This window comes from Biomphalaria glabrata, chromosome 4 (assembly GCF_947242115.1).
Source record: "Biomphalaria glabrata chromosome 4, xgBioGlab47.1, whole genome shotgun sequence".
In the NCBI taxonomy this organism is placed as follows: domain Eukaryota; kingdom Metazoa; phylum Mollusca; class Gastropoda; family Planorbidae; genus Biomphalaria; species Biomphalaria glabrata.
The window spans coordinates 20,253,848-20,277,682 of NC_074714.1; the positions used below are offsets into that span (position 1 = coordinate 20,253,848).

Genomic DNA, 23,835 nt, shown 5'->3' on the forward strand with positions numbered 1-23,835 from the left:
TATATCTACTCACTCTGTCTTGTAAAAAGTTTGTACATGTGATTTTGCACATTTATTTCTTTTACCTGAACACAAGAATAAAAAAAAACATCAGTTAGTTAACTGACTATTGGTAATAAATTATTTTGTTTAGAATATGGAAGTGGCTGAATAAGCTGAATTAGTCCCCTTTATAGGTTGTCGTTTGAGTCTCAATAAACACAAACCTGAAAAATTAGTCGAGACTATAGAAAGCTGCTCAGAACTGAGTTTGGTGGAGAGGTGTGGTTGTTGCCCTATGCTCCCCTGGGAGTGCACAGGATTAAGTCAGTCACAGAAACAAAAGATAAGTATACAATATGTCATGTTCATAAGCTCTCCATTGTTACCATGTTGGCTTGAGAAAGCTTGAGCCATGAGTTCGAATTCAGGTTGTTCGAATATGTTGACATTGCTTTGGCTATCCTGTTGTTCATGTCTTTTTTCCAGCAGAACATTGTTAGATATGATGGAGCCAAGGTAACAAAAATGATTAACAATTTCTAGTGGTTGGCCCTTAATGGTTACTTGAGGTGCAGTATTTGTGTTCTGAACTAGTATCTTAGTCTTGCTTTGACAAATATTTAAGCCAAACTTCTGGCAAGCAGCAGATAGTTTGTCAACCAGGGACTGAAGCTGAGTATCAGAATCAGCCACAATAGCTGCATCATTAGCATACAGGAGTAAAAAGAGTGAAAAAAGAGCGTAAATTAAACGTGTTCCATATCTCCAATGTATCTGGAAAGTCACCTTGGTACAAGGAACGACAAAGTAAGCAAAGCTGAGATATTCACATTTAGGCAAAGACTAAATGCATTGGTCATGTCCAACATATGGAAGACATTTGAATCCGTAAAGTTATCCTTTAGGGCAACTTGAGACAGGTACAAGGAAGACTAATTGCCCCTATCTGCCATGTGGAGATAATCAAAGTGATCTTAATGCAGTGCAAACGCTTGGGTAGCCATTGCTAGAGCTTGTATAACATGAGCAGGAGTGGTTGCAAGACAAATGATGGACAGTGAGGTATCAATCTCAGCAAACAAACAAAAAAAAAACAATAAACAAGCTAAACTGAAAAATAACTGACTCCACCAAAGCAATGTAAAGTTAAACTTTTCACATGTGAAGTATGCTGCAAGAATGTTTCTCAAAAATAAAGTTTTACAGCCAAACTAAGAAATGCTCCAAGAAGGTAACCAACAAAATGCTAACATTACTAAAAAATAAATTAAAATGGCTTTATGGTAGAAAATATAGTTTATTTTGTTCTGTAAAAAAAAAATAAAAAATAATAATCATAGCCTATATTTTACATAGAAATAATACAACAGTCAATTCATATAAGATAATGAAATATCACTTGGAATGTTTTTTTTGGTTATCTCCTAACCATTGAAAGAAATTACATCTATGTTCTGGATTACCTGGTGCCCCATCAGGTCGGCTACAGACATAGAACTGTTTGTTCTTGTTGGGACCCTTTTTAGTAACAGTTTTCAAGATGCAAGGCTCATGGTGACCAGGGCATAATGGAGGAGGAGCTGGACCCTTTAGCAATGTCCTCCAGGCCTGATTAATGGTTGTGTTCTTAGTGGACTTAGCATCAGAAGAGCCTGACAATAAAGATGCTTGAGAGTTGGTTGGTGAATCAGAATCACTTTGAGTACAATTTTGTTTGGTTAAAGAGTTAGTGGATTTGACATTATTCTGCTTGCTTGCACTAAGTGTGTGAGACACAGAAGGATTTGATGTGATGAAGAAGGATGTCAGACTGACCTGCTTGTTAGTTGAGGGGTCTGGTTTTAACTTTTTGGAGCTTTTCTGTGGCTCACAAGTTTGCCTTTTTACTGAAAGCTTAGCACTGGGATGTACTGATGGCAGTACTTTATTGGTTTCAGCTTCTGAAGAGACTGACTTGGGTGTTGAGGTTGAATCTGAGTCTTCATCTACAGTCAGAATGTCAGTGACGCAAGTTTCTGATTGTGAGTTTGCTATACTGCCATCATTGATGTCCTTTGTAGTTGCCTTTATGAAAAAGGAAGATAATTTTTGTTGTTGCCCCTTGAATTCAGGCATAAACTTAGAGCAGTGTTGAGGGCTAACAGTTGAAGGGACAGGCTCACAATTTAAGGACATAATAACAGGACAGTGATCAGACCCTTCAACCTGGGATAAAATCTGACAGTCTGTTGCAAATTTTGCAAGTTCTGTATCAACCAGTATATAATCTAAGCGTCTACCATAGTTAGTCTTTCTGTGTTCCGTCGTCGTGTGCCAGTTTGTGTATGCATTTTCCTCATCTGGGTGCAGCCTTCGGAATATGTCACTAAAGTGACCACCTTCCCTATCAGGCAAAGTGAATTCATTTAGGCAGCTATCCACACATGGGATGCTAGGATCATGCTCAGACTCTTGCAGCATTTCATTAAACCAAATTCTGCTTGGTAGACGCAAAAAATCTTCCTAAAGGAAAGATGTTAAACATACTGTAACTGAATCAAGAAAATAGATTGAAATTTTATTTCTTTAGAAATAAAACCATAATATAAAAGTTCACATTTTGTTAATTTGACGTAAATATTTCAACAATTATATCCTCCAAAAACTATTGAGTATATTTTTTTTGTTTTCAAGGGCTCTCACCCCCCCCCCCCCCCCCCTCTTTTTCTTTCCTTAGGGTTGTTTATTTTCATGAACATGTCCATTACCTAAATTTCCTTGGTGAACCTTCTGTCCACTAAATTCACTCAGAGGTTCCCACACCCCTAAAATAACGTTCTCCTGCAAACTGAAATATTTTCTTTTTTTTTAGTCACCCTTTACATCAGTGTTTCTCAAACTGTGTGCCGCCGAAGATTTGCTGGTGTGCCCCAGGAGTTTTCAGAACGCCACCCGTGCAGCGTTACACAGGTCTGCCTAGTATTAAATTTTTTTTTACGTTGCGATGACATTCCCACTTACAACGACCAGTAATAGTAGTGGATCGCTCCATATTGACGGAAAGAGAGAGGTGTTAGCTATTCAGGTTATGGAATTGTCCACTATACATAATATATTATTATAATGACTTAAATGTTCGCTGCCTTAGCAGACGCACAGCAGTGACAGCAGTTCTTGAATTGGTAACGATAATAATAAGCGATGTGTTTCATGTAAATTGTTATGTGTATGCTAATAATAACAAATTATCAAGAAGCATTATTCATTGTTATCCATGGAGAAATACGTTAGCAAGAATGAAACTGCGAAAGCGTTAAATGAAAAGCAAGGAACCAAACGAAGGTACAAAGATATGGTTTCATATCTTCGGGACCTGAAGAATCTTCATTGCCATTCTGTCAGATCTGCAATGCAACTCTGTCAAATGAGGCGCTTGTTCCAAGCCAATTGAAGAGGCACTTGGAAACAAAACATCCAGCTGTAAAAGCGCAACCGAAGGAATACTTTGAAAACATCTGGGCTCAACAAAATAAACAAGCTAAAAACTTACGAACTACCTAAAGCTGCCTGAAAAGGGATTGATTGTAAGTTATAAGGTTGCTCAGTTATTACCAAAATGCAAGAAAGAAACACATATAGGCTGAATTAATCATTGCACCAGCTTTAGCAATAGTTGTTGAGACTATCCTTGGACCCGATGCCGCCAAAAAAGTTTAAAAAGTTCCTTTGTCAAATGATACTATCTTGCGCAGAATTGAAGACTTATCGACAGATTTACAAGATATAATCTGCGAACACTTCGACGTGACTAACGATGAAGTGTCTCTGCTGTGGTCTCTTCAAGTTGATGAATCCACTAACATTAGCAGCAAAGCCCAACTGCTAGCTTTTACTCGGTTCATAAAGGATGAAAATTGTGTCAACGAATTGTTATTTTGCAAAGACTACGACCAAAGGCGAAGATATTTTCAAAGTGGTCAACGAAAACATTTTGCTATTCAATCTATAGTGGAAAAACTGTGTCAGCACCGATGGCTGTCCTTCCATGCAGGGAAATAGAAAGGGATTCGTAACTCTTGTGCGTCAAGAAAATCCAAATGTATTAGTTGTTCACTGCATGATCCACAGAGAAGCTCTTGCCTTCAAATCTTTGCCGAAAGATTTGATGTCTGTTCTGGATCAAGTGATTGAAGTTGTAAACTTCATCAAATCTCGACCACTTGCATTTCTCAGAGCTTTGTGAAGCAATGAATTCAGACTACAAATGTCTCCTGTAACACACCAACGTTCATTGGCTCTCCAGGGGAAAAGTGTTAAAGCGTGTCGTCCAACTCAAGGCTGAGCTGATTTCATTCTTGGAGACTGAAAAAAAAAAGACTTTGGATTTTCTATTCATGACGAGATCTGGTGGGTTAAGGTAATTTATTTGACAAATTTGAAAAAATTGTCTTTGTGGCAAAGTAAGGTCTTGAAAGGTGTCTTCGCTTCTCCTACTTACAATGAATGTGCTTCAAATAAAGAAATCACCCCAGAAATTCTGTACACTTTGACACACCTGTAGTCAGAATTGCAGCATTACTTTCCAACAGTTTGGAAACAATGAAGCTACAAATCTTACAACTGAAGAAGAAGAGCAGCTCATTGATTTAAAAAAACGATGCAGTTCTTAAGTCAAGTTTTGCCGAGAAAAGCCTGGATGTGTTTTGGATTTCAATCAACAAGTTATATCCTGAAATCTGTTTAAAAGCAATCAAAATAATTCTTCCATTTGCATCTTCATGGTTTTGTAAGTTTGGAATCAAGTCTAAGAAAAGAGAGAGACTTCTTGCAATAGACGATGAAATGCGAGTTTGTTTGTCGTCTTTGGAGCCTCGATTAGATCGCATTTGCTCTAAAAAAAAACAGGCACACCCTTCACATTAAATGTAATACTTAAAAACAGGTCAAATCTTTTTTTCTTTTTATTACAAAACAACTATTGCTCTTCGTGGTGCGCCGCAAAATTTTTTTAGTTTTTTTAGTGTGCCGGCAGACAAATAAGTTTGAGAAACACTGCTTTAAATACTTATAACAACGGCATGAATTTATAATCAAGATATTTAACTTCAGGAAAATTTCAAGATTGACTCAGGACCTAACTAACTATGCTACATATTGCATAAGTGTATTAAAATTTTTATCTTAGATAGCTTTTCCTATTTATAACTCTATAGGATTTATTGAACAATATTTGGTCTTAACATAATTCAGAATTTAACAATGGAAAAATGGCATGTCAGAATTTCCATAACTCTTTCTCTCCTAACTGACGATACCAACGTTGATTTGAACCCATCAAAGTAAATTGATTTTTGGATTTATAAACTTTAATTTGTGTTATGTAAAAAGAGCATCTTTATTCCTATAATTGAATACCATACATAACATTTTCTGATAACAAAAAAAAAAAAAGTTATTGAAGTTTAATCATAACAGGATAGTGAAATACAAATGAGCAAAACAAAACGAGGAAAATAATTAGGGAGAGAAAGAGTTAAGTAAATTTTTTACTGCATTAAGTTATAATCTGCAAAATGGGATGGCCACATGATCTACATGTTAATAAAAAAATAAAAGCCCAGTGTGACAGATTATTTTGGTTACTTACATCATAAATAGATTCACAGTTGTCAAGCTTCTGATGAGTTAGATTCATATCACCAACCAATATAACATGGCTGAAAACATTAACACAAAATGAACTATATACCAATTTTTGATGAAAACAAATACAAGGACTCTTTAAATTATTTTGAATAAGCTGTGATTGTCCTTAATCTAGCTTGTAAAATGTTTGTTTGTAAAATGTTTTACATGTTTTGGATGTTCCTTCAGAATTGAAGATAATTTACTTATTAGTCCAAACCTCCTGCAGGACGACAAGGGATGGGAGCGGGCAGGACCATTGATAAGTCCGAACGACAGTCCAGCATGCAGACTGCATACCAGGAAGCTATAGAAACAGGATGGGTTTTGAACAAGAGAGTGAGGCTGACAAATCAGTTTGTGTGGTCACAAGACTCAAATCCAATGGATGACAAAAAAGATATTCATTGACCATTACAGAAGAACAACAATAAAGAGAAAAAAAAAAGAAAGTATATATTAAAATAAAAACAACAACTTTAGTTATTAAACCTAAAAAAGTTAATTTTGTTGATCACATGAATATTAAATTAAAAATTTTTAAAGTGTTTTTATAAATTACACTCTAACAAGTTTTTATTAATACTGTGTTTAACTGAATATTTTTAGGTAGACAATAGCAGAAAATTAAGAGAAGTCCATGATTACTTAACAGAAGGAACTCCTTAAAATTGCAAAAGCTAACATGGTCAGGACTTGAGCAAGATTAATCTCAAGGTTGGGGGTTAAAGGAAGATTGCAAAAGGGAGAAGGAGGAAATATTACTGAACAAACTAAAGGCTAGGAAACTGTTTTGAGCATTTATTTTTTTAATTTTTATTAATTTTCTAAAATTATCTCATCGTAGACAGACATTGTGGTTTTATTACCCAAAACTAAATGCTAGTGTAAAAATGAGAAAGATATTCAATTTTTCTGACTGCGCAAAAGAGAAAATCTGGCTATAAAGATAATGTGAAACTCAAGAGTGTTTTCAATTCAGGAGTATTACAGAGATTTTTATTGGATGTATCATTGCAATACTTCACTCAGTACAAGACAACAGTCTAGTAAACACAAAAATTTAAGGATTCTTTGGGTAAGTAGTTTATCCATGTAGAACATTTAAATGAGAATGTTTTTTAGAATGTATTTATAAAAAAATGTTGTTTTTACATGTTATGTTTCAGTAAAGCTTCACATCGACTCTGTAAAACTGAGAGAAACTTGAGTTTGTAATGCAGCCTGTCCTCTTTCTCTCCTGCTCTTGGTACATACACATTGATAATAGCCACATCTTTGACTTCACTTGTAGGCAGCCTGGAAACCATATGTAGAACAAAGAAAATATCTCTAATAAAAAGAATCACATTTCAAAATCTTATAGAAATTATAATTTCATACTGAGCTATACTGAAAAAACAACAGTGCCAATCAGTTTACTTTGTTTTACAAAAAACAAAAGGAGAAATAACTAAATATCTATGCATTATTTAGAAAAAAAAAATCTTAATTTTTTGTTTGATGTACAATTAAGACCAATGACTAAGTACTTTAGAAACAATCAAGAGTACTCATTAAAGAAACACAAAATTCCTGTTTAGACATTGTGGATGATAAAAAAATGAAACAAGTGCTCCTTCTTTCTTAGTGCCTGTGAAGTGTCTTTTAATTGTGGAACATTTTAACAAAACATATATACATGGCAACGTTATGTACAGATCTCCTGCTTCACTCGCTGACCTTTCTCTCTCTCTTGTTTACACACTCGTCACTTCCCCCAAGTCCCCTAACTCTCGATACTCAACACTTGACCGTGTGTCACGGTTGACCACACAGCAACCGTGTCCCACAGTCCTCCCAGGGCAGAGAAAAATTTTGATCGTATCAAAATTTCATGAACCCAATAGTTTGGGTGTACATTAATAATGTTTAACATCGACAAGAAAAAACAATGACACAGTGGCATAGCTAGAGTATATGATGCCTGGTGCGGTACCTTATCTTGATGCCCCCCCCCCCCCCCAAAAAAAAAAAAACCTAACTAATTAATAACATTGCAAAACCTTACTTTTTTGTTCAAAATAATATGTATTCATCAATCAAATATTGTTAATTCAAAAAATCACTTTTACATAAACATACTACAAATGAATTTTACACGCTTTCTTGCTGGCAAAAGTATAAATAATTTTATCGAAATCAATTTTTTCCACCAGCTCTTGTTCAATGGACAAAATGGCCAAATTAGTGAGTCGTAAATTTGTCATCCTTGATTGCAAGTAATTCTTGATCAGTTTAAGTTTGGAAAAACTTTTCTCGCATGTAGCGACGTTTACCGCAATAGTCAAAAATAGGCGAATCATGATGACGATATTTGGGACTGAATCATCTAGCTGATATTATTTTATAAATTTCAAGAGCTCAACAGGTCCTTGTTTTGGAAGTTCGGAGGCTTCTGATGAAACTGTGACAAACCGTTGAAGCCTCTTTCGCTCCAGCAGAAAATCGTTTTTATCAATGTTGCTAGGAGTACTATCGAGATTGATTTCGACTTGAGGATTTAATAGCTGGGAAGTGACTAAAATTCATATCTATCTGCTACATCATAAAGTTGCTCGAATCGGGTGATTATTTCTTGAACAATCCTGTCCAAGGTAGAATAAATTTCCCTTCGTAGCTCTTCTTTGTGTGTAAGTACAGAGTAGTCACTTTTCTCACCAGGCATCTTTTTCTTATGGCCAATACGTTTTTGAAGTTCTGTACTGATTCTCAGATCTGAACACACGCTTTCGGCAAAGGTAATGCTGGCTTCAGCGATGTCCTCTCGATTACTGTCTCTAATGTTTTTAGTTTGAGTGAGCAGTCTCGAATAGACAATCCTTGGTTTTGAAGGTAGACTTGCGCATTATTAATTTCAGTTAATACAGGAGCCCAAAATCCGAGATAGGTGAGAAAATTAAAAGACTGAATAGCAACCAATAATCCACCTGCTTCAGATCTAGTCGATGAATTTTCATCTCTGCTAGTTAATGTCTCCAGAGTTTCTATAATTTTATAAAATTTATCCCTAACCATCTTGACGGCTTCTCCTCTGGCGCTCCAGCGGGTCTCAACTAAATGTTTAAGGCTAGTTCCGAAAAACCAAGCCTTTGAAAGCTTTCTAGCCTTTCCTTTTGCTGATTCTTGATGTCTATACGCCTCTCATAATTGACTGTCCATACGCTGAACTGTTTCAGATCCTTGAATGACAAGGTGTATGCAAATATTATATGTTATGACATCAGGCCGATCTCCAGTGTCATTCAGTCTAGAGTTTATTATCCTGCTTTCTGTATTGTTTACACTGTCTGATGGTTCAGCTTCTTCCATATGAACTTTTGATGATTGTACTAAAGACATGCTTGTATGCTATCCTTTAGTCTCTAGAACCTGCGGTATTGAAGTATTTTCCTCATGTTTCATCATTCAGGATGTCGGCCTCATCATTTTTTTCTGGATTCAATGATAACAGCTCGCCTATAGTCGGTGGACTCTGGCAATGATGTGACTTGAAATTGTCTAGATGCTTCTTTAGACTTAAGAAATTTAAGAAACGCACCTCACTGTGGTCAAAGAAACTGCTTTATGCAGATGACATTGTCCTCTGGTCAACCGGGAAGAAAGCCGACCAAATACAGGTGGCATTGCAAGCAGACCTCCATACCATCTCCTCGTATTGCGACAAATGACAGATTTAGATAAAAGTTGCCAAAACGACCTGGTCCCTGTTCACCCTACTAATCGACATTCTTAAGGCTCCATTCGAGCTTAAACTCGGTGGGCTGCGACTCCAACGTGAAAACACGCCAAAATATCTAGGGGTAACCCTGGATAGAAAGTTGTCAATGTTCCAGAACGTCCAGGAAGTTGAAAGAAAAGTTAGCGTTACTAAGAAAGCTGGCCTGCACAAAGTGGGGTGACAAAGCTTACATGCTACGCACATTGTACTTAGGGGCAGTCAGATCACAAATTGAGTACAGCTATAGAGTTCAAGTATATGCTAGTAAAACTACCCTCGAATCACTCGACCGAGTACAATCACAGGCACTATGGTTCATTTGTGGCACCTTTCGGACAAGCCCAACAAACGCTGCTGAAATCTTAACAAAGGTGGCCCCTTTAAATCTAAGGAGGGAGAGGGCAGTACTTACGGCCTCTAGGCTACCCACCACAATCTTAGTGCAACAGTGAAGAGAGAGGAACCGCATAAAAATGCGATCGTTCCTCCACATTGCGGCCTATTTGTCAAAATCAGCTGGGCTCTCCACTGATAGAATTCCTATTAGAAGAATTAGTACTTGCCCTGCGTGGAGGAGATTGCCGGCCCCACAAATAAACATGTCCCTTATAGGGCAAGAGGGAGCCACCAAGAGGCGATTAACACCTGTCATACTCCAAAACTTGGCATCAGCTACATTAAGGTTCTACCCAACAGATGCCATTTTCTGCTATACCGATGGGTCGGTAATGAGGGGCCCCGATAGATCTGGGTATGGGGCCCTTATAGTCTACCCAAACCGGAGAGAACCAGAGATGCCGATTTCTCCGTCTGAGCTTAAAAGGGTTTTGAGGCGCCAGCCAGACTAGTCAGTCTTGAGCACTGTTCATCATTTTGTTTTACGTTACAGTATTACAATTAACTAGTAAGTAAAAAAACAAACTCGTAGAAAACAAAGGTTAGCTTATTTAAAAATATTGACATTACAATAGAATTATTTCCAAAATTAAACTATAAAGAATCATAAAGAAATGAATAAACTAAGACAATTGTTTAGAGCTAGAGTTTAGAAATATATTTGTAAACTCAATAGCTAGATTAAACCAGTGGACTAAACAATGAAGTAAAAAAATGTTGGCCTATCTTCTTCTTCTTCTTTATATTACAGAGCATTGATCAGTGTAGTAGCAACATGTACCGTGTGTCCGAAATAAATCTAGTAAATTAGATTGAAACTGTTCTATAGCTTACATTGTATTGAAGAAATAGTCAAGGAGATGAAACAAAATAGCGACATGACTAGTTTATAAATCGTTAGTTCATGTTTAAAATACAGTAGTTTATGTTTGTTCGTGTCCATACAATTAGTCGTTTTTACTGAAAAGCTCAGGGAAATAGGAAATTAATACACACTGGGGGAATTTTGGTGCCCCTCTCCACTTGGTGCCCTGTGCGGCCCGCACCACCCGCACATTGGTAGCTACGCCACTGCAATGACATGTAATACAATGGCATCTTCAATTATGAGAGAACTGATAATGCCTATGACGACAAATAAATTTTCAATAATATGTTATTGCAAGGGACATTTCCAATTGAACTATCGCAAAAAGCTTTCCTGTTATATTATACAACTTATATATAAAAAAATACACGCATTTAGTTTTTTCTATGTAACAATAATCTTTTGAATGCCAACATTGTCAGGTGAAAAATGCACAATTAGTTAATAATTTATGTTACATCAAAACATCTTCCAAATTTAGGGAATTGTTTACTTTGTGTTTCTTTCATATCAGTTCCTAAATGGACATTTATGACTACAATCAATGCAACAAACTTAAAAACTAAATTGTAGTACAACTTTCACATCTCTGAATGAAATTTTAAACAAATTCAGAAGTGTAATGTTCATTCAATTTTGACAAGACAAATTTTAAAGTTATCATACAAGTTATTTGTTAATTTTCTCATCATCTGATTAATGAATTAACCTAAGTCGAGCGTCACTAGACATCATCTGCTTCCTCTATTGGTTCTAACACCATTACTCTACAACTGTCTTGCGTGTCTTGATTAGCGTTTGTTGAAAGAGTAAATGGTCTGGGCATGTACAGCTTCAGCATATTGATGTGAAATACTTTGTCTCGACCTCTGATGTTTATACTGTAGTCGACCTTCGAAATCACCTTTGTGATTTGGAATGGGCCCTGCCATTTTATAAATAGCTGATTATTTTTGTCAGGCAGCAGAACCATGACATTATCACCAACTTGTAGTGTTCTCAACTTTCGACCCTGATTTAGCTTTCTCAATAGTTCTGGTTTCTCTCTGTTTGTTTGCTTTTGGACAGTTTCACATGCTTTGATTATATTTTGTCTTGTCTTGATGACAAGATTGTATCCTGTGAGTACGTCATGTTCTATGTTCCTATTTACTAGAAAGTCTCTGTATAGTGACATGTTCCCTTAACAGGTGAGCCATAGAGCATCTCGAATGGTGAGAAGCCCGTTGTTGTGTGTGTTACTTCTCTGTAGGCGAACAGTATGGGGTTGATCAGCTTGTCCCAGTCTGTTGGGTTGTCCTGTGCTACTTTGTTCAGCATTGTTTTCAGCGTTGAATTCAGGCGTTCGCACATCCCATTTGCTTGGGGGTGAAAACGGGCAGCAAATTGTTGTTTAATATTCAGAGTTTTGCAAATATTGCTGTAAGTGCGTCTCCGACATCTTCGGAAGAAATTCTTTTCAATGGTATTGCTTCTGGAAACCGTGTGCACATGTCTACAACAGTCAATATGTAGCGATGGCCTCTTCCGGATATTACTGGCATTGGTCCAATAATATCTACAGCTATCTTTTCAAATGGCATTTCACTTAAGTCTGTTGTTTGTATTGGAGCTTGCATATATGTTCCCTTTGCTCCATGTATTTGGCAAATATGGCAGGATTTTATGTAGGCCTTGACTTCTTGCGTAATTCTAGGCCAAAAAAATTCATTCAAGATTCTATTCAATGTTCTCTTTACTCCCATATGTCCGGCAAACGGGGTGTCATGTGCAAGCTTTAAAATTGTTTCTCTGTACTTCTTTGGAACAAGCAATTGTTGTGTCTTGCCTGCTTTCAGATGAATTTCTCTCATATAGACACCATCTTCGCCTATCTTGATTAACCCTCGTCTTGGTGGAGCTTCACTTTCTATGAATTTTATTAGATCTGGATCCTTTTTCTGTTCACTGACAAATTGTTCTGTTTTAATCTGTAGTGGGTCTTGACTTTCTGTGGAGATTTTATTCGGGTTGTTCACTTGATTATGGCTTCTCATATCGCTATTTTCTGTTTCTGTATTTTCATTTTCATTGTTATAAGGAACTTGTATGTTATCGTTTGTATTTAGCACTTCTGCTTTCTTCTGAGCTCTTGTAGTAACCATGGAACATTTCTGTGTGTATTTTTCTTTCCACTTGTTCAATTCTTCTACTGTGCAAGGCTTAGAGCCTTTGATACAGCCAATGTTGTCAGGCTTATTGTCTAGTACTAAAGCCTCATGCTAACCACTGATGAACGGTGTGTGTATGTTGATACGTGCTACCAGATGTGTAGTTACTTGACCAGTGTAACCAACACAGTCTTGTCTTCTTCCGGTGTACTTATGTGGGTTGACGTATTCTTTTGCGACTAAAATTGCAGTTGCACCTGTATCGTACAGTACGTTGGTAATTTGTTCTCCCACAAAGCCTGGGTATACCTGCAGTTTATTAGCGTGTTTAGCAGCAAATGCTCGATCTCTTGGTCTGTCGTTCCAATCTTTATTGCGTCGGTTGTAGAAGCAAGTCTCTGTTGTGTGGTTTGTTCTACCACAAATTTGACATTGGAAATGAACTCTTTGCTGATTACATTGATATTCTCTATTCTTGTAAGTATATGTTGGGCTCTTATCTTTATCTTTCCCTCTTCTATATGTATATGTTGGGCTCTTAGCTGTGTCTTTCTTATATGTATATGTTGGGCTCCTATCTGCGTTTTCTCTTCGATCTCTATATGTTGGGCTTATTTCTTCATCTTTCTCTCTTCGATATCTATATTTTGGGCTTATGTTGATATCTTTCTCTCTTCTTCCTGTATATGGTGGGCTCTCTTCTATATAGAGGGCTTGGAGTCCACATTCTTGCAGCATTGTTCACCATACAAGCTGATGCCGCTTTTGGGTTCTCTCTAGCTAACCCTTCCCTTGGGTGTGCGGCCTTATACTGCCTAAGTTGTGCTATCAGGCTGCTGCTGGTCTTTGGCTCTCGCTCCGTGACGTATGTTTTCACATTATTATTGTAAGCTTCCATCACAGCGTCCATTATGATGTGTTCTCTGAGGGTTTCATATTTGTGATCCACTTTTGACAGGTCTACCCACCTATCGAAGTATATCGACATGTTGGTGACGAATATTAGTGGATCGTCGTTCACCTGAGGTGTCGACTCTTTCAATCTTCTTCTGTATTCGCAACTTGTGGAGCCAAACTGTCTCAGCAACGCCTCCTTCACGGCCACATACTCTTTCTTCATCTCTCATTTGAAGACAGATGTTGATGGCTCTACCTTTTAAGCGCCCCATGAGGCTTCTTGCCCATTCTGTCTGTGGGAGGTTGCATGATGTTGCTATATCTTCAAATCTCAGTAGATATGAGTCAATGCACTCATTCTGGCTCTCGTCAAATGGAGACATTCTGTCTAATTGTTTGTATTTGTCAAAGTGTCCCTCCTTTTCATTTTGCTGTTTTTTGTCTTTCTTTTCTTTAAGTTTTAGTTCTAGTTGTAAGATTTCCTTCCTTCTACTATCTTCTTCTTTCTTTTTGGCTTCTTCCCTATTAAATCTCCTTTCTTCCCTTTCTTCTTCCTGTGTTATTTTTAATGTTATGAACTTTTCCAGTTCTTCTTTTCCTTGCCCGCTTCTCTATATATTTTGTACATCGACGTTTCCACTTACTTGTGCCTAGTCGTGTCTCGTCGGGGTCGCCAGTTGTGAAGAAACAAGTCCTTTTACGTTAAAGTGTCTTTTAATTGTGGAACATTTTAACAAAACATATATACATGGCAACGTTATGTACAGATCTCCTGCTTCACTCGCTGACCTTTCTCTCTCTCTTGTTTACACACTAGTCACTTCCCCAAGTCCCCTAACTCTCGATACTCAACACTTGACCGTGTGTCACGGTTGACCACACAGCAACCGTGTCACCACAGTGCCATTAGAGCTTAGAACAGTTTACATGAATCAGCCAGGAAAACCAATGACTTAGCAGAGCTTCAGTCTCTAATTAATAAATAACAAATGTTAGATTTAATAAAATGGAACATTAATTAATTTATTAAACTCTTTAATGAATAGGGCCTACACGCGGATATACCAGAAGACGTAGCCTGTTCAAAATAAAGACTGTCTCTAGCCAAATTTAAATTAATATTTTTATACTTATAATGGTCAAACCAGAGTTTTCCTAGTGTGGCCAAATAGCTAATAATTCTTTTTTCAAAGATACACATATACATCAACAGTCAAATTTCTAGGAAAATCATTAGAGCCATTTTTAAAAACCTCCATCCCCCAGATTTTGGAGCCCATGAATTTGCAAGCTGAACAGAGGAATTATAATTTTTAAAAAAAGTTTAAAAACCTAATTTTATGTTGAGTGATCACACATCTTCCTTCTGCATCTAGGGCCTCAAGATCATTGTCAGAGTAACTTTCCATGTTTCCATAGCAACCAACAGTTGTCTCAGAGTGATTAGAGCATTTTCCAGTCAAGCCTTCTTCTGCCTTGTTAGGGCTTGCAGTTTTCTTGCAATAATTAGCAGTACCTGCCAGATGCATAAACCTATCACTTTTTAGTTAATGAGATTAAAAAAATATATAGGGAAGACATTGTTAATTCATTTCACCAGAAGCATTGGCATTTAAAATCACTTATTAAAAGTTATTAGTACTAATAGTAGCCATATATGTGTAATCTTTGTACTTGAACACAAACCTTATATATATATATATGACATGTAGTATAGATTGCAATTTATAAGAAACTGCACAACATAAACATTTTATAACTTATTTAGCCAAGTCATATTATGTCAACTGTTCACTATTTAATTAGATTATAGATCTATATATATATCACAAAATAACAATAATTTATACCTGAATATCCAGATCTCTTCCTTGAAAAACTGAAGTATGATTCATAACCATCAATAATAGCAGTGGGCTCATCAAGCATATCTCCTGTTGATTTTATTGAAAAAAACAACAAACAATTTTAGAAATAGTGATAGCATTTTGTCAACTCATCCAACTATGGTCTTGAAGACACTTATCAAAGTGATTCAATTGTATACTATTTCTATCAGAAGTAGATCTAGTAAGATTGGAAGAAAACAAGCCTCATTAACTTGAAACATGGGCATTGTCATGAGTCGATACTGTGACCTACTTGGACCCGTTTCTAGAAGCCGAGGTCAGATCATAGAAGACCAGATTAAACACGTTAATCATAGTCATCCAATCAGAGAAAGAGGTTAAGGGGAAAAAGATAGCATACCGTCAGCTTCTAGAAGGTCACAGTTAATAAAATAATTAGGATAGAAGATTCTAAGATTCTAGAAAGTACGGTTTAGAAAAGTATAAATTAGGGGAAAGTTAGTTATCGGGGTCCTCGCATTGTAACGATTTTTTTATAGTAACGGTCTTATGTTTAAACGTTTGCGGGTCCAGTGGTTGAAGTTACATTAATAGAATTGGTATCATAAAGTTGTTTCAGTAACAAGTTATATCAGTTAAAGTTGTAGTATTAGAAAGTTTCATTTTTTTTAAAGATATGTTATTGAATGAGAATCTACTTATATGTGTAATTTTAAAAGCTTAATAAAGAAGTTAGAAGAGAACACAAAGTTGTTTCTTCAGTGTGTTTTCAAGTCATTTATATAATCTCCGGCAAGATGATTCTGAACCATAACAATAATTAATATAAGAAGAAATACCAAGTAATAAAAAAAAAAAATACCAAGTAATAAATAAACAGAAATCCTCACAGGCACCTTTCAGTTCTGTTAAAAAAAAAAAAAAAAAGGGAGAGGGGGTTCTGCCCGCTCTCACTATTTTATGAAAAACAAAGTGATACATCTGTTGTGTGCTTTTTGTATTAAATACTAAAAGAAATCTTACTTGTTATTTTAGTCTCTTGTAGGCATATAATATCAGCACATAGGGAGTCTAGCAATGATTTAGCGCTAGACTTTCCTCTTGAAGCACGAATTCCATTGATATTCCAAGTCAATATTTTCATTTTCTTTTAGTAAAGTCAAAGTTCATAGATGGCTTCCAAGTTCCACTGATGAATACATACATAATTCTAACCATTAAATCTAAGTTTAATTTTTGTTAGAACTAGATCAGTTTTCAATTGTAATTCTGGAGTTATTTATAAAAGAAATCCTGACCAGCTATCTCAACCATGAGACACCAGATAAATGTTAGACCTAACTAGCGAGTCCTAGTGTGCGCAACTACCAGACTCTAGTATTGGTTTTGCAGTGTTGGTGTTAGTTACTTAAACTCAGTAGTCTGTGTTGGGGATCTTTTTACTAATTTTTAGGCTATTTAGCCTATACTATTACAACAGAAGAACAAAATCTAGATCTAAATTCTTATGATTCTATACTACATGTAGATTTTAAAATCTAGATATATAGACTAGCCTATAGTCTAGTCAATCTATATAGATCTAGATCTAGTCTAGTCATTCTAGTCATGCATGTTAATCTGTGACTTAACACTACTAAGTGCAGCTATTAACCTACAGCTAGGGGTTTGGTTTGTAGGCAGCAGGGCATGTCAGCACACCGACGGGCCATGACTCATTAACTGCCTTACATCTTGGGGCCAAACCTCTTCTGAGACCCTTGCAGATTTGCCAGAGGCTTCACAGCCTCAGTTTCCATCTGTCACCACGAGGAGGTATTGCATAGGACTTGCTGTGGAGAGGCTATATACTGGCAGGAGAGACTTACAAAATTGCTCCCCTTTCACAGATGCTACTCAGCGGTGGCAACAAGTTACCACACTAGACATTACACACAGTCAAGCTGGGATGCTCGCACGTACTCTGTTTGGCATATTCTTCTCCTCCCTTCTGCATTATGCTTAGAGCGACATCAACGAAGGAGTATTTCTCCATACAAGATCCTCTGGAAAACTCTTTAATGTATCAAGGTTGCGGACAAAAACCAAAGGTAGGTAGGTACATATCATGGAACTTCTCTAAGCTGATGATGCAGCTATTGTGGCTGATTCTGATACTCAGCTTCAGTCACTGGTTGACAAACTATCTGTTGCTTCCAGAAGTTCGGCTTAAATATTAGTCAAAGCAAGACTTTAGAATTTAGAAGATACTAGTTCAGAACACAAATACTGCACCTCAAGTAACCATTAAGGGCCAACCACTAGAAATTGTTGACGATTTTTGTTACCTTGGCTCCATCATATCCAACAATGTTCTGCTGGATAAAGAAATTAACAACAGGATACATATAGTTTAAGCAATGGGCACCATTTGATGCCATGTCACAGTTGCAGAAAAGTGTTTGGGACAATGCTTGGTAAATATTATATCTTCCACCTCCAATGCCTAGGGCGGATCTTTAGATCTAGATCTATATATTAATTTATTATAGTTATAGTATTATAGTTATAGACTAAATTGGCAATATCAGCATTTAGCATCGGTATTTACACTCCTGGCCATTTTTCTGCGTTGTCAAGGAGCAGGATCAAGACCAAAAGCATTATCAAAAGGGGGAATAGCCTAGAGTTGTTTTTTAAATACCGACTTTAATCACGGATAGGAAGAGAGAGAAAATAAACTAATAGAAATAATAGAGCTGTAGAGCTCACAGACCTTTATTCTATATAAAATACCGACCGTAAATACGAATAGCTATGTAGATTGAATAAACAACTAGGAATATACGCTATTACTAGCAGTAGTTTTGAATAGGGGGAGGAAAATTATATAATTAATAAATATATTCTTATTAATTATATCTAAATTACAATAATTGTAGAAAAAAATAGTGGATCTATATGTTGCATATTTTGTATTTGATATAGACTAGGTCTAGAGTCTAGATTCTAGGTGCAGATTTTTTGAATTAAAATTTAATGTGCTGTCAACATATGTAATATTTCTAAGTTAAACTTGAGATTAATATTGAATTTAAATAGCTATACGCATACCGGGACGTCTATCAAGTCAAATGTTAATTAAGTTAACATTAAATTATAATTATAATAATTACATACATTAGTGGATCTAGATTAGATGAGGAAAAACATTATTATTATTATAGACTTAATTCTAGAGTCTAGCTAGACAGATGTATTCTATACTCATTCTAGAGTCGAGTGACACTGTCAACTGTCAGTCTACAGTAGTGACTAACTATACTGTTACTAGATCTATACTATATAGATTTTATAGAACTAGTCTATTTCTATTACCTATACTCATAGTCATAGTTATAGACTTATACTTATACTATAGATACTAGATAGTCACTGATAGTGACCAGATAGTCACTTACTCACTTCTAGACTATGTCTATACTTACTTAAAGTACACTAGACACTAGATATAGAACTAGATTCTACTTATAAATTAAAGGGTAACTCCGATGGTTTTGACAATTTTTGATATAATATGTGTTTTGATTTATAGATAATGAATATATTATTCTTTTTTTTTTATTTGCAAGAATAACTTAGTAATTGATGTTTTTGTGACATAATTTTTCTGCGCATCCAAAACAGTCAGATTTTCACTGAATTTCTGTGTGACGTCACGACGGTGCACTCAAATCCTATTGATACTCATTGATAGGGAGGCGAAAAAGAAATTATCTTTGATAAAAAAAATTTTTCGTTATTACATCATTAAAATACTTTAAAAGAAATTTCTAATGGTGTATAAATTATGACTGTATGTTTGACCGTAAGAAAATTATGATTTTTTTGTGCTGTTTCGACCTAACATTGGTTGACATGGAAAAAGTGATGAGAGAGCTTGACGCTGGCTCAGCCGGCGAGACACACCCCCAAGGTCAAAAGTTAAAAAGTTGGAATTGAGTTTCGTAGACGATAGATCTACTTATTAAATAAGAAATTTAATAGTAGATCTAGTATTCGTAGTAAATTTCTAGCTCACAAATCTGATTTCATTTATATTTATGAACTTCAGTTGTTTAAAATGTCTCAGTAGTATCATTAATTGAATTCTTTGGCCTGGAAATCCAATGTATTGTTGGTACTGCACCTGGTATTAACTTAAATTTTTTTTTAAAATCCCATTTCCACAGCAGTGAAGTTGCTGAAACAGCTTCTCTCAAAATGGTTTGAGCATAAACAGGAATTAGCTAATGCCTTTGTAAAATATTTGCTCTTCAGGCGAATAAATTTTCCCCATTTTCCGTTTAAAACTTCATATCTTGGAAACAAATGAAAAGAGACACTAATTTCTGTATCAGCATACTTGCTGATTTTATCTTTGTGATTGGAACTACTGCAACAAGCTGAAGAACAATATTTAATTTTCTTCAAGTAGAAATAGAGGTTTATAAACAATGACCGATTATAAATCAACGTGGAGACTAGATCTAGCTGTGAAGCGTAACAATAAATGCGATCCGATAGGTCTAGATCTAGACTAGAGAGTTTATCGGTTATATAGGTCTAGATCTATGTTTTGGCCAGCACCTTCGTGACGTCACGTTTTTAAAAACTAAAAACATCTCGCAGAACCCCGTTTTTTGGGGGGCGTGGAGAATTTTCTGTCTAATTTATTAAATATAAAATTTTCCGAGCATTTAAATAAAAAATGATATAATGTTTACTATTACAACTTTTTACGCAGAATTTAAATATGTCAATAACTAAAATTTGAAAAACTATCGGAGTTTCCCTTTAACTACTCTACTAGAATACTAGATTATTATTATTTTTAAACTAGATAGATCTATAGTAGTTTATTTATTTCGGACATTACATGAATTCGGACATTCGCTGTTTTTTGTGGTCATTAAATAATTATTTTAATATGTATTATAAAACTAGCGCGCTGTATAATGTGCTTGTCCATTTTCCAATGATTCTGACCCAATTTCCTTCCATTTAGCTGTCTTTTTATGTAAGAAAAACGAATTTCAAATTTGTTAGGTTGTTGTTTTTTCCTATGTTACCCGGACGACTTTACCTCTTCCTAGAGTTAAGACTATATTTTTTGATTGGCTAAGTCTATACTAATGAGCCTGGCAATATTTATTCTGTTTTTGGAGCTTATTTATTTGATTCATAAGCCAAGTTTTCTAATTCCATACCAAAAACCAATTAATACGGTGTCCGAATTAAATTACGATTTTCTTACCAAAATTTATTTCGGACAGCCAGTTTTGGACATCAATAAAAATGATCTTATATTATATTTGTTCGTTTGTTGTTGTTTTTTTCAATAGAGAATAAATGGGCAAATGTTTGGAGTGAGCTTGGTACATTGAATGAAGTTAAATGCTTAGATCTAGACCTACTAGATAGATCTAGATTTATATAGAGAGAATATAGAGGAATCAGTTAGGCAAGAATGGCTATCGTAACCTGTAGGGGCCTACTATACTACAAAAGATCATCTGTATTAGAAATTTATTAAATTAATAAACAAAAAAAAAAACACAAACATTCAACACACACCTAATCATGCAAACCCCAAACATTCAACACACATAAAATAAGTCTAAAAGTCGGTGCAGAAATCACTATTCCAGTGACCTAATTTTGGTAGAATAAGTGTGTTCATATTTTAATTTTTTGTGTTCGTATTTATGCATAGTTTGAAAACATCGTAATGATTTCATGTGAGGGGCTATGCCTGGGGATCTTAAAATTTAGTTAATGTTAATATAGAATTAAAATCTGAGTTTATTGATGCCTAAATATAGAGACTGTCCGAAATAAATTATGGTGTCCGGAATCAAATAATGTGGGTCAAATGTGTCCGATTTAAATGAAAACACACATCCTCTTTGACCTTAAATATAATAACAAATATAGGTTTGGGGAACTAATATAAGTAGTCATCCTTATTCTCCTTTAACTAAAGAAGATTTTGATATGTCATTTTCTTTTCTATGTCAAACCATTGTAAAATAATGCGCTGTCAAAGTCAAACTTTCAAATTTGGGCCTATAGGTGTCCGAATAGCATAAACTACTCTAGTAATTTATAATCTAGTACTACTAGAACTAGAGTCTAGAAGAAACTATACTTATACTACTATAAAAAAATAGAGACTATGTATAGTCACAATAGTGAAGTATAGTATATAGTGATAATAGTGATAGTCACTATCACTAGATCAATACAGACTCTAGATCTATAGATCTAGATCTAGCTTCTAGATCATCTAGTAGACATAGATCTCTAGATCTAGATCTTGTTATTTTCGGATGGATTTATGTCCCTTGCACAGATCAAGATAATCCATGGATGATATATAGATCTATGTATTTCATTAATTTCAATATGTTTTTCTCCTTTTCGGCTTTTTATTCGCTTTGCAATTGAATAGTTTTGTCAGTTCTAAGATAATAATAAGACTTAGGCATATCTTATCTTATATTTATATAATACAGACGTTACTTCAAAAAAGAAGATTCCGAAGATTAATGAAGAATGCAATAGGCTATTTCTCGTGGATACGAAGCCCCAGCTACGGCCTAAATATTTTGCCACATGCAGCGCAGACACATTGTCCGCCGGTGCCCGCGGTGGTCGATTTTTTTTTTTTTGCCGTTTAGGTCTATCCTTGGCAGTGGATTTTCTTTTGGTCTCAATGTGTATTTTGCCTCATTTGTAAGTGATCTCCAGCTGTATCGTTCCGAAGCCCCCTTCAGCAAGGTGATCTCTTCGATGTCAATTAAAGCCAGTTGGCGACTAAGTTAAGGCGTTGCCGTGGGACAGCTCTATTACGTCGACCATCTTTCAGCCCATCAAAAAGGACTGCTTTTGGCATACGTTCGTCTCACATATGGGATAGGTGACCTGCCCAGCGTAACTGTAATAATTACTGAATTATTTACACTTTACATTTACACTAGTCGACCGGCGGCGTAGCATACGCCACTATTTTGCAGGGCCGGTCTTAGTTCACTGCAACCTATTATGCGACCGCAGTGGGCCACGCACTTTAATAGGACCTGCACTTTCATAAGACCCGCGCTAATTCAAGGTGTATAAATTATTACATTAAACCATTTTATAACTTAAAACAGATTTCCCGCACCCTCCTGTCGATTTAGCAGGAGCTCCTGGAAATCTCCCGAAATTGAAAAATATACGAAATAGTCCTTAAAATATACGGAAATATATAGACAAAAATTGTAATTTTGGGGTGTCATTCCATATGGAAAACGCCAATCCTAAGCGATGAATAAAAAAAAACGGCATTATGCAATACCCGTAATTGTGGCATCTGGTGAAAGAAGCTTCTCGCGCCTCAAACTAATGAAGAATTACTTGAGGTCAACAATTCTCAAAGATAGATTAAAACATTTGGTAATTCTTGCTATTGAGCGTGATCTATGTAGGAAACATAATTATTATGATATACTGTATGACTTTGCTACACGCAAGGCTCGTAAAGTAATTCTGTACGTAGTAAAGAATGAATAAAATCCATAGACGAATTTATTTTCTAATACAAACTCTTAAATTTCACAAATTATCCGCTTCCCTACCCAAACTTGACCCCCCCCCCCCCCAAATCCGTTTCGCATAGGGCACCACAATGATTATGTCCGGCCCTGCTATTTAGTGACAGGTGAATATACATAGTAGATTAATTGTTCTCTCCATGACTTCTTGGTCACAATTGTTAAGTCCGGCGCTGCTATTTAGTGTTTATAAAATGTTTGTTTGTAAAATGTTTTACATATTTCGGATGTTCCTTCAGAGTTGAAAATAGTTTACCTCCTAGTCCAAACCTCCCGCAGGACGAAAGGGGATGGGAGCGAGCAGAGTTTGATAAATCCAAACGACAATCCGGCGTGCAAACCGCACGACCAGGCAGCCATCCGTAGAGACGGGTGAATACTACTTGTTCCCCCCCTCTTGTTTTTTTTCGTGAAGGTAATTCTATCCACAGAAATAAAAGAGTGATCTTTCCTTTACTTCTTCTTCTTCTCGTCCAAACTCTTGAGCCATGAAGAGAATTATATATATACATTAGCAACCTGACACATATATAATAAAGCTTGTCTACGAGCCCGATTAGAAGCCTTATTATAAGTATACAAGTGATATAAACTACAAAATATAAGTGACGACTCTTTTTCTAGAAAACAATAAAGGGTGTCATTTTTTTTT

General features: G+C 35.8%; 1 protein-coding gene across 4 annotated transcripts; it reads right to left on the bottom strand.

Moving 5' to 3' along the window:
* Positions 1-1,259: 1,259 nt before the first annotated feature.
* LOC106053396 (DNA-(apurinic or apyrimidinic site) endonuclease 2-like) lies at positions 1,260-22,132 on the bottom strand. Of its 4 annotated transcripts, none has more exons than XM_056026319.1 (7): positions 22,111-22,132; positions 16,591-16,756; positions 15,568-15,651; positions 15,050-15,233; positions 6,802-6,945; positions 5,609-5,678; positions 1,260-2,484 (listed from the first exon to the last, which is right to left on the bottom strand). In XM_056026319.1, exons 2-7 carry the CDS (start codon positions 16,709-16,711, stop codon positions 1,378-1,380), a joined length of 1,710 nt encoding a protein of 569 aa, XP_055882294.1. In that variant the 5' UTR covers positions 16,712-16,756; positions 22,111-22,132; the 3' UTR covers positions 1,260-1,377. The 4 variants fall into 4 exon arrangements, with proteins under 4 accessions (XP_055882294.1, XP_055882293.1, XP_055882291.1 ...); XM_056026318.1 differs by lacking the exon at positions 22,111-22,132 and adding an exon at positions 21,838-21,910; XM_056026316.1 differs by lacking the exon at positions 22,111-22,132 and adding an exon at positions 19,035-19,725.
* Between the last annotated feature and the right edge of the window lie 1,703 nt (positions 22,133-23,835).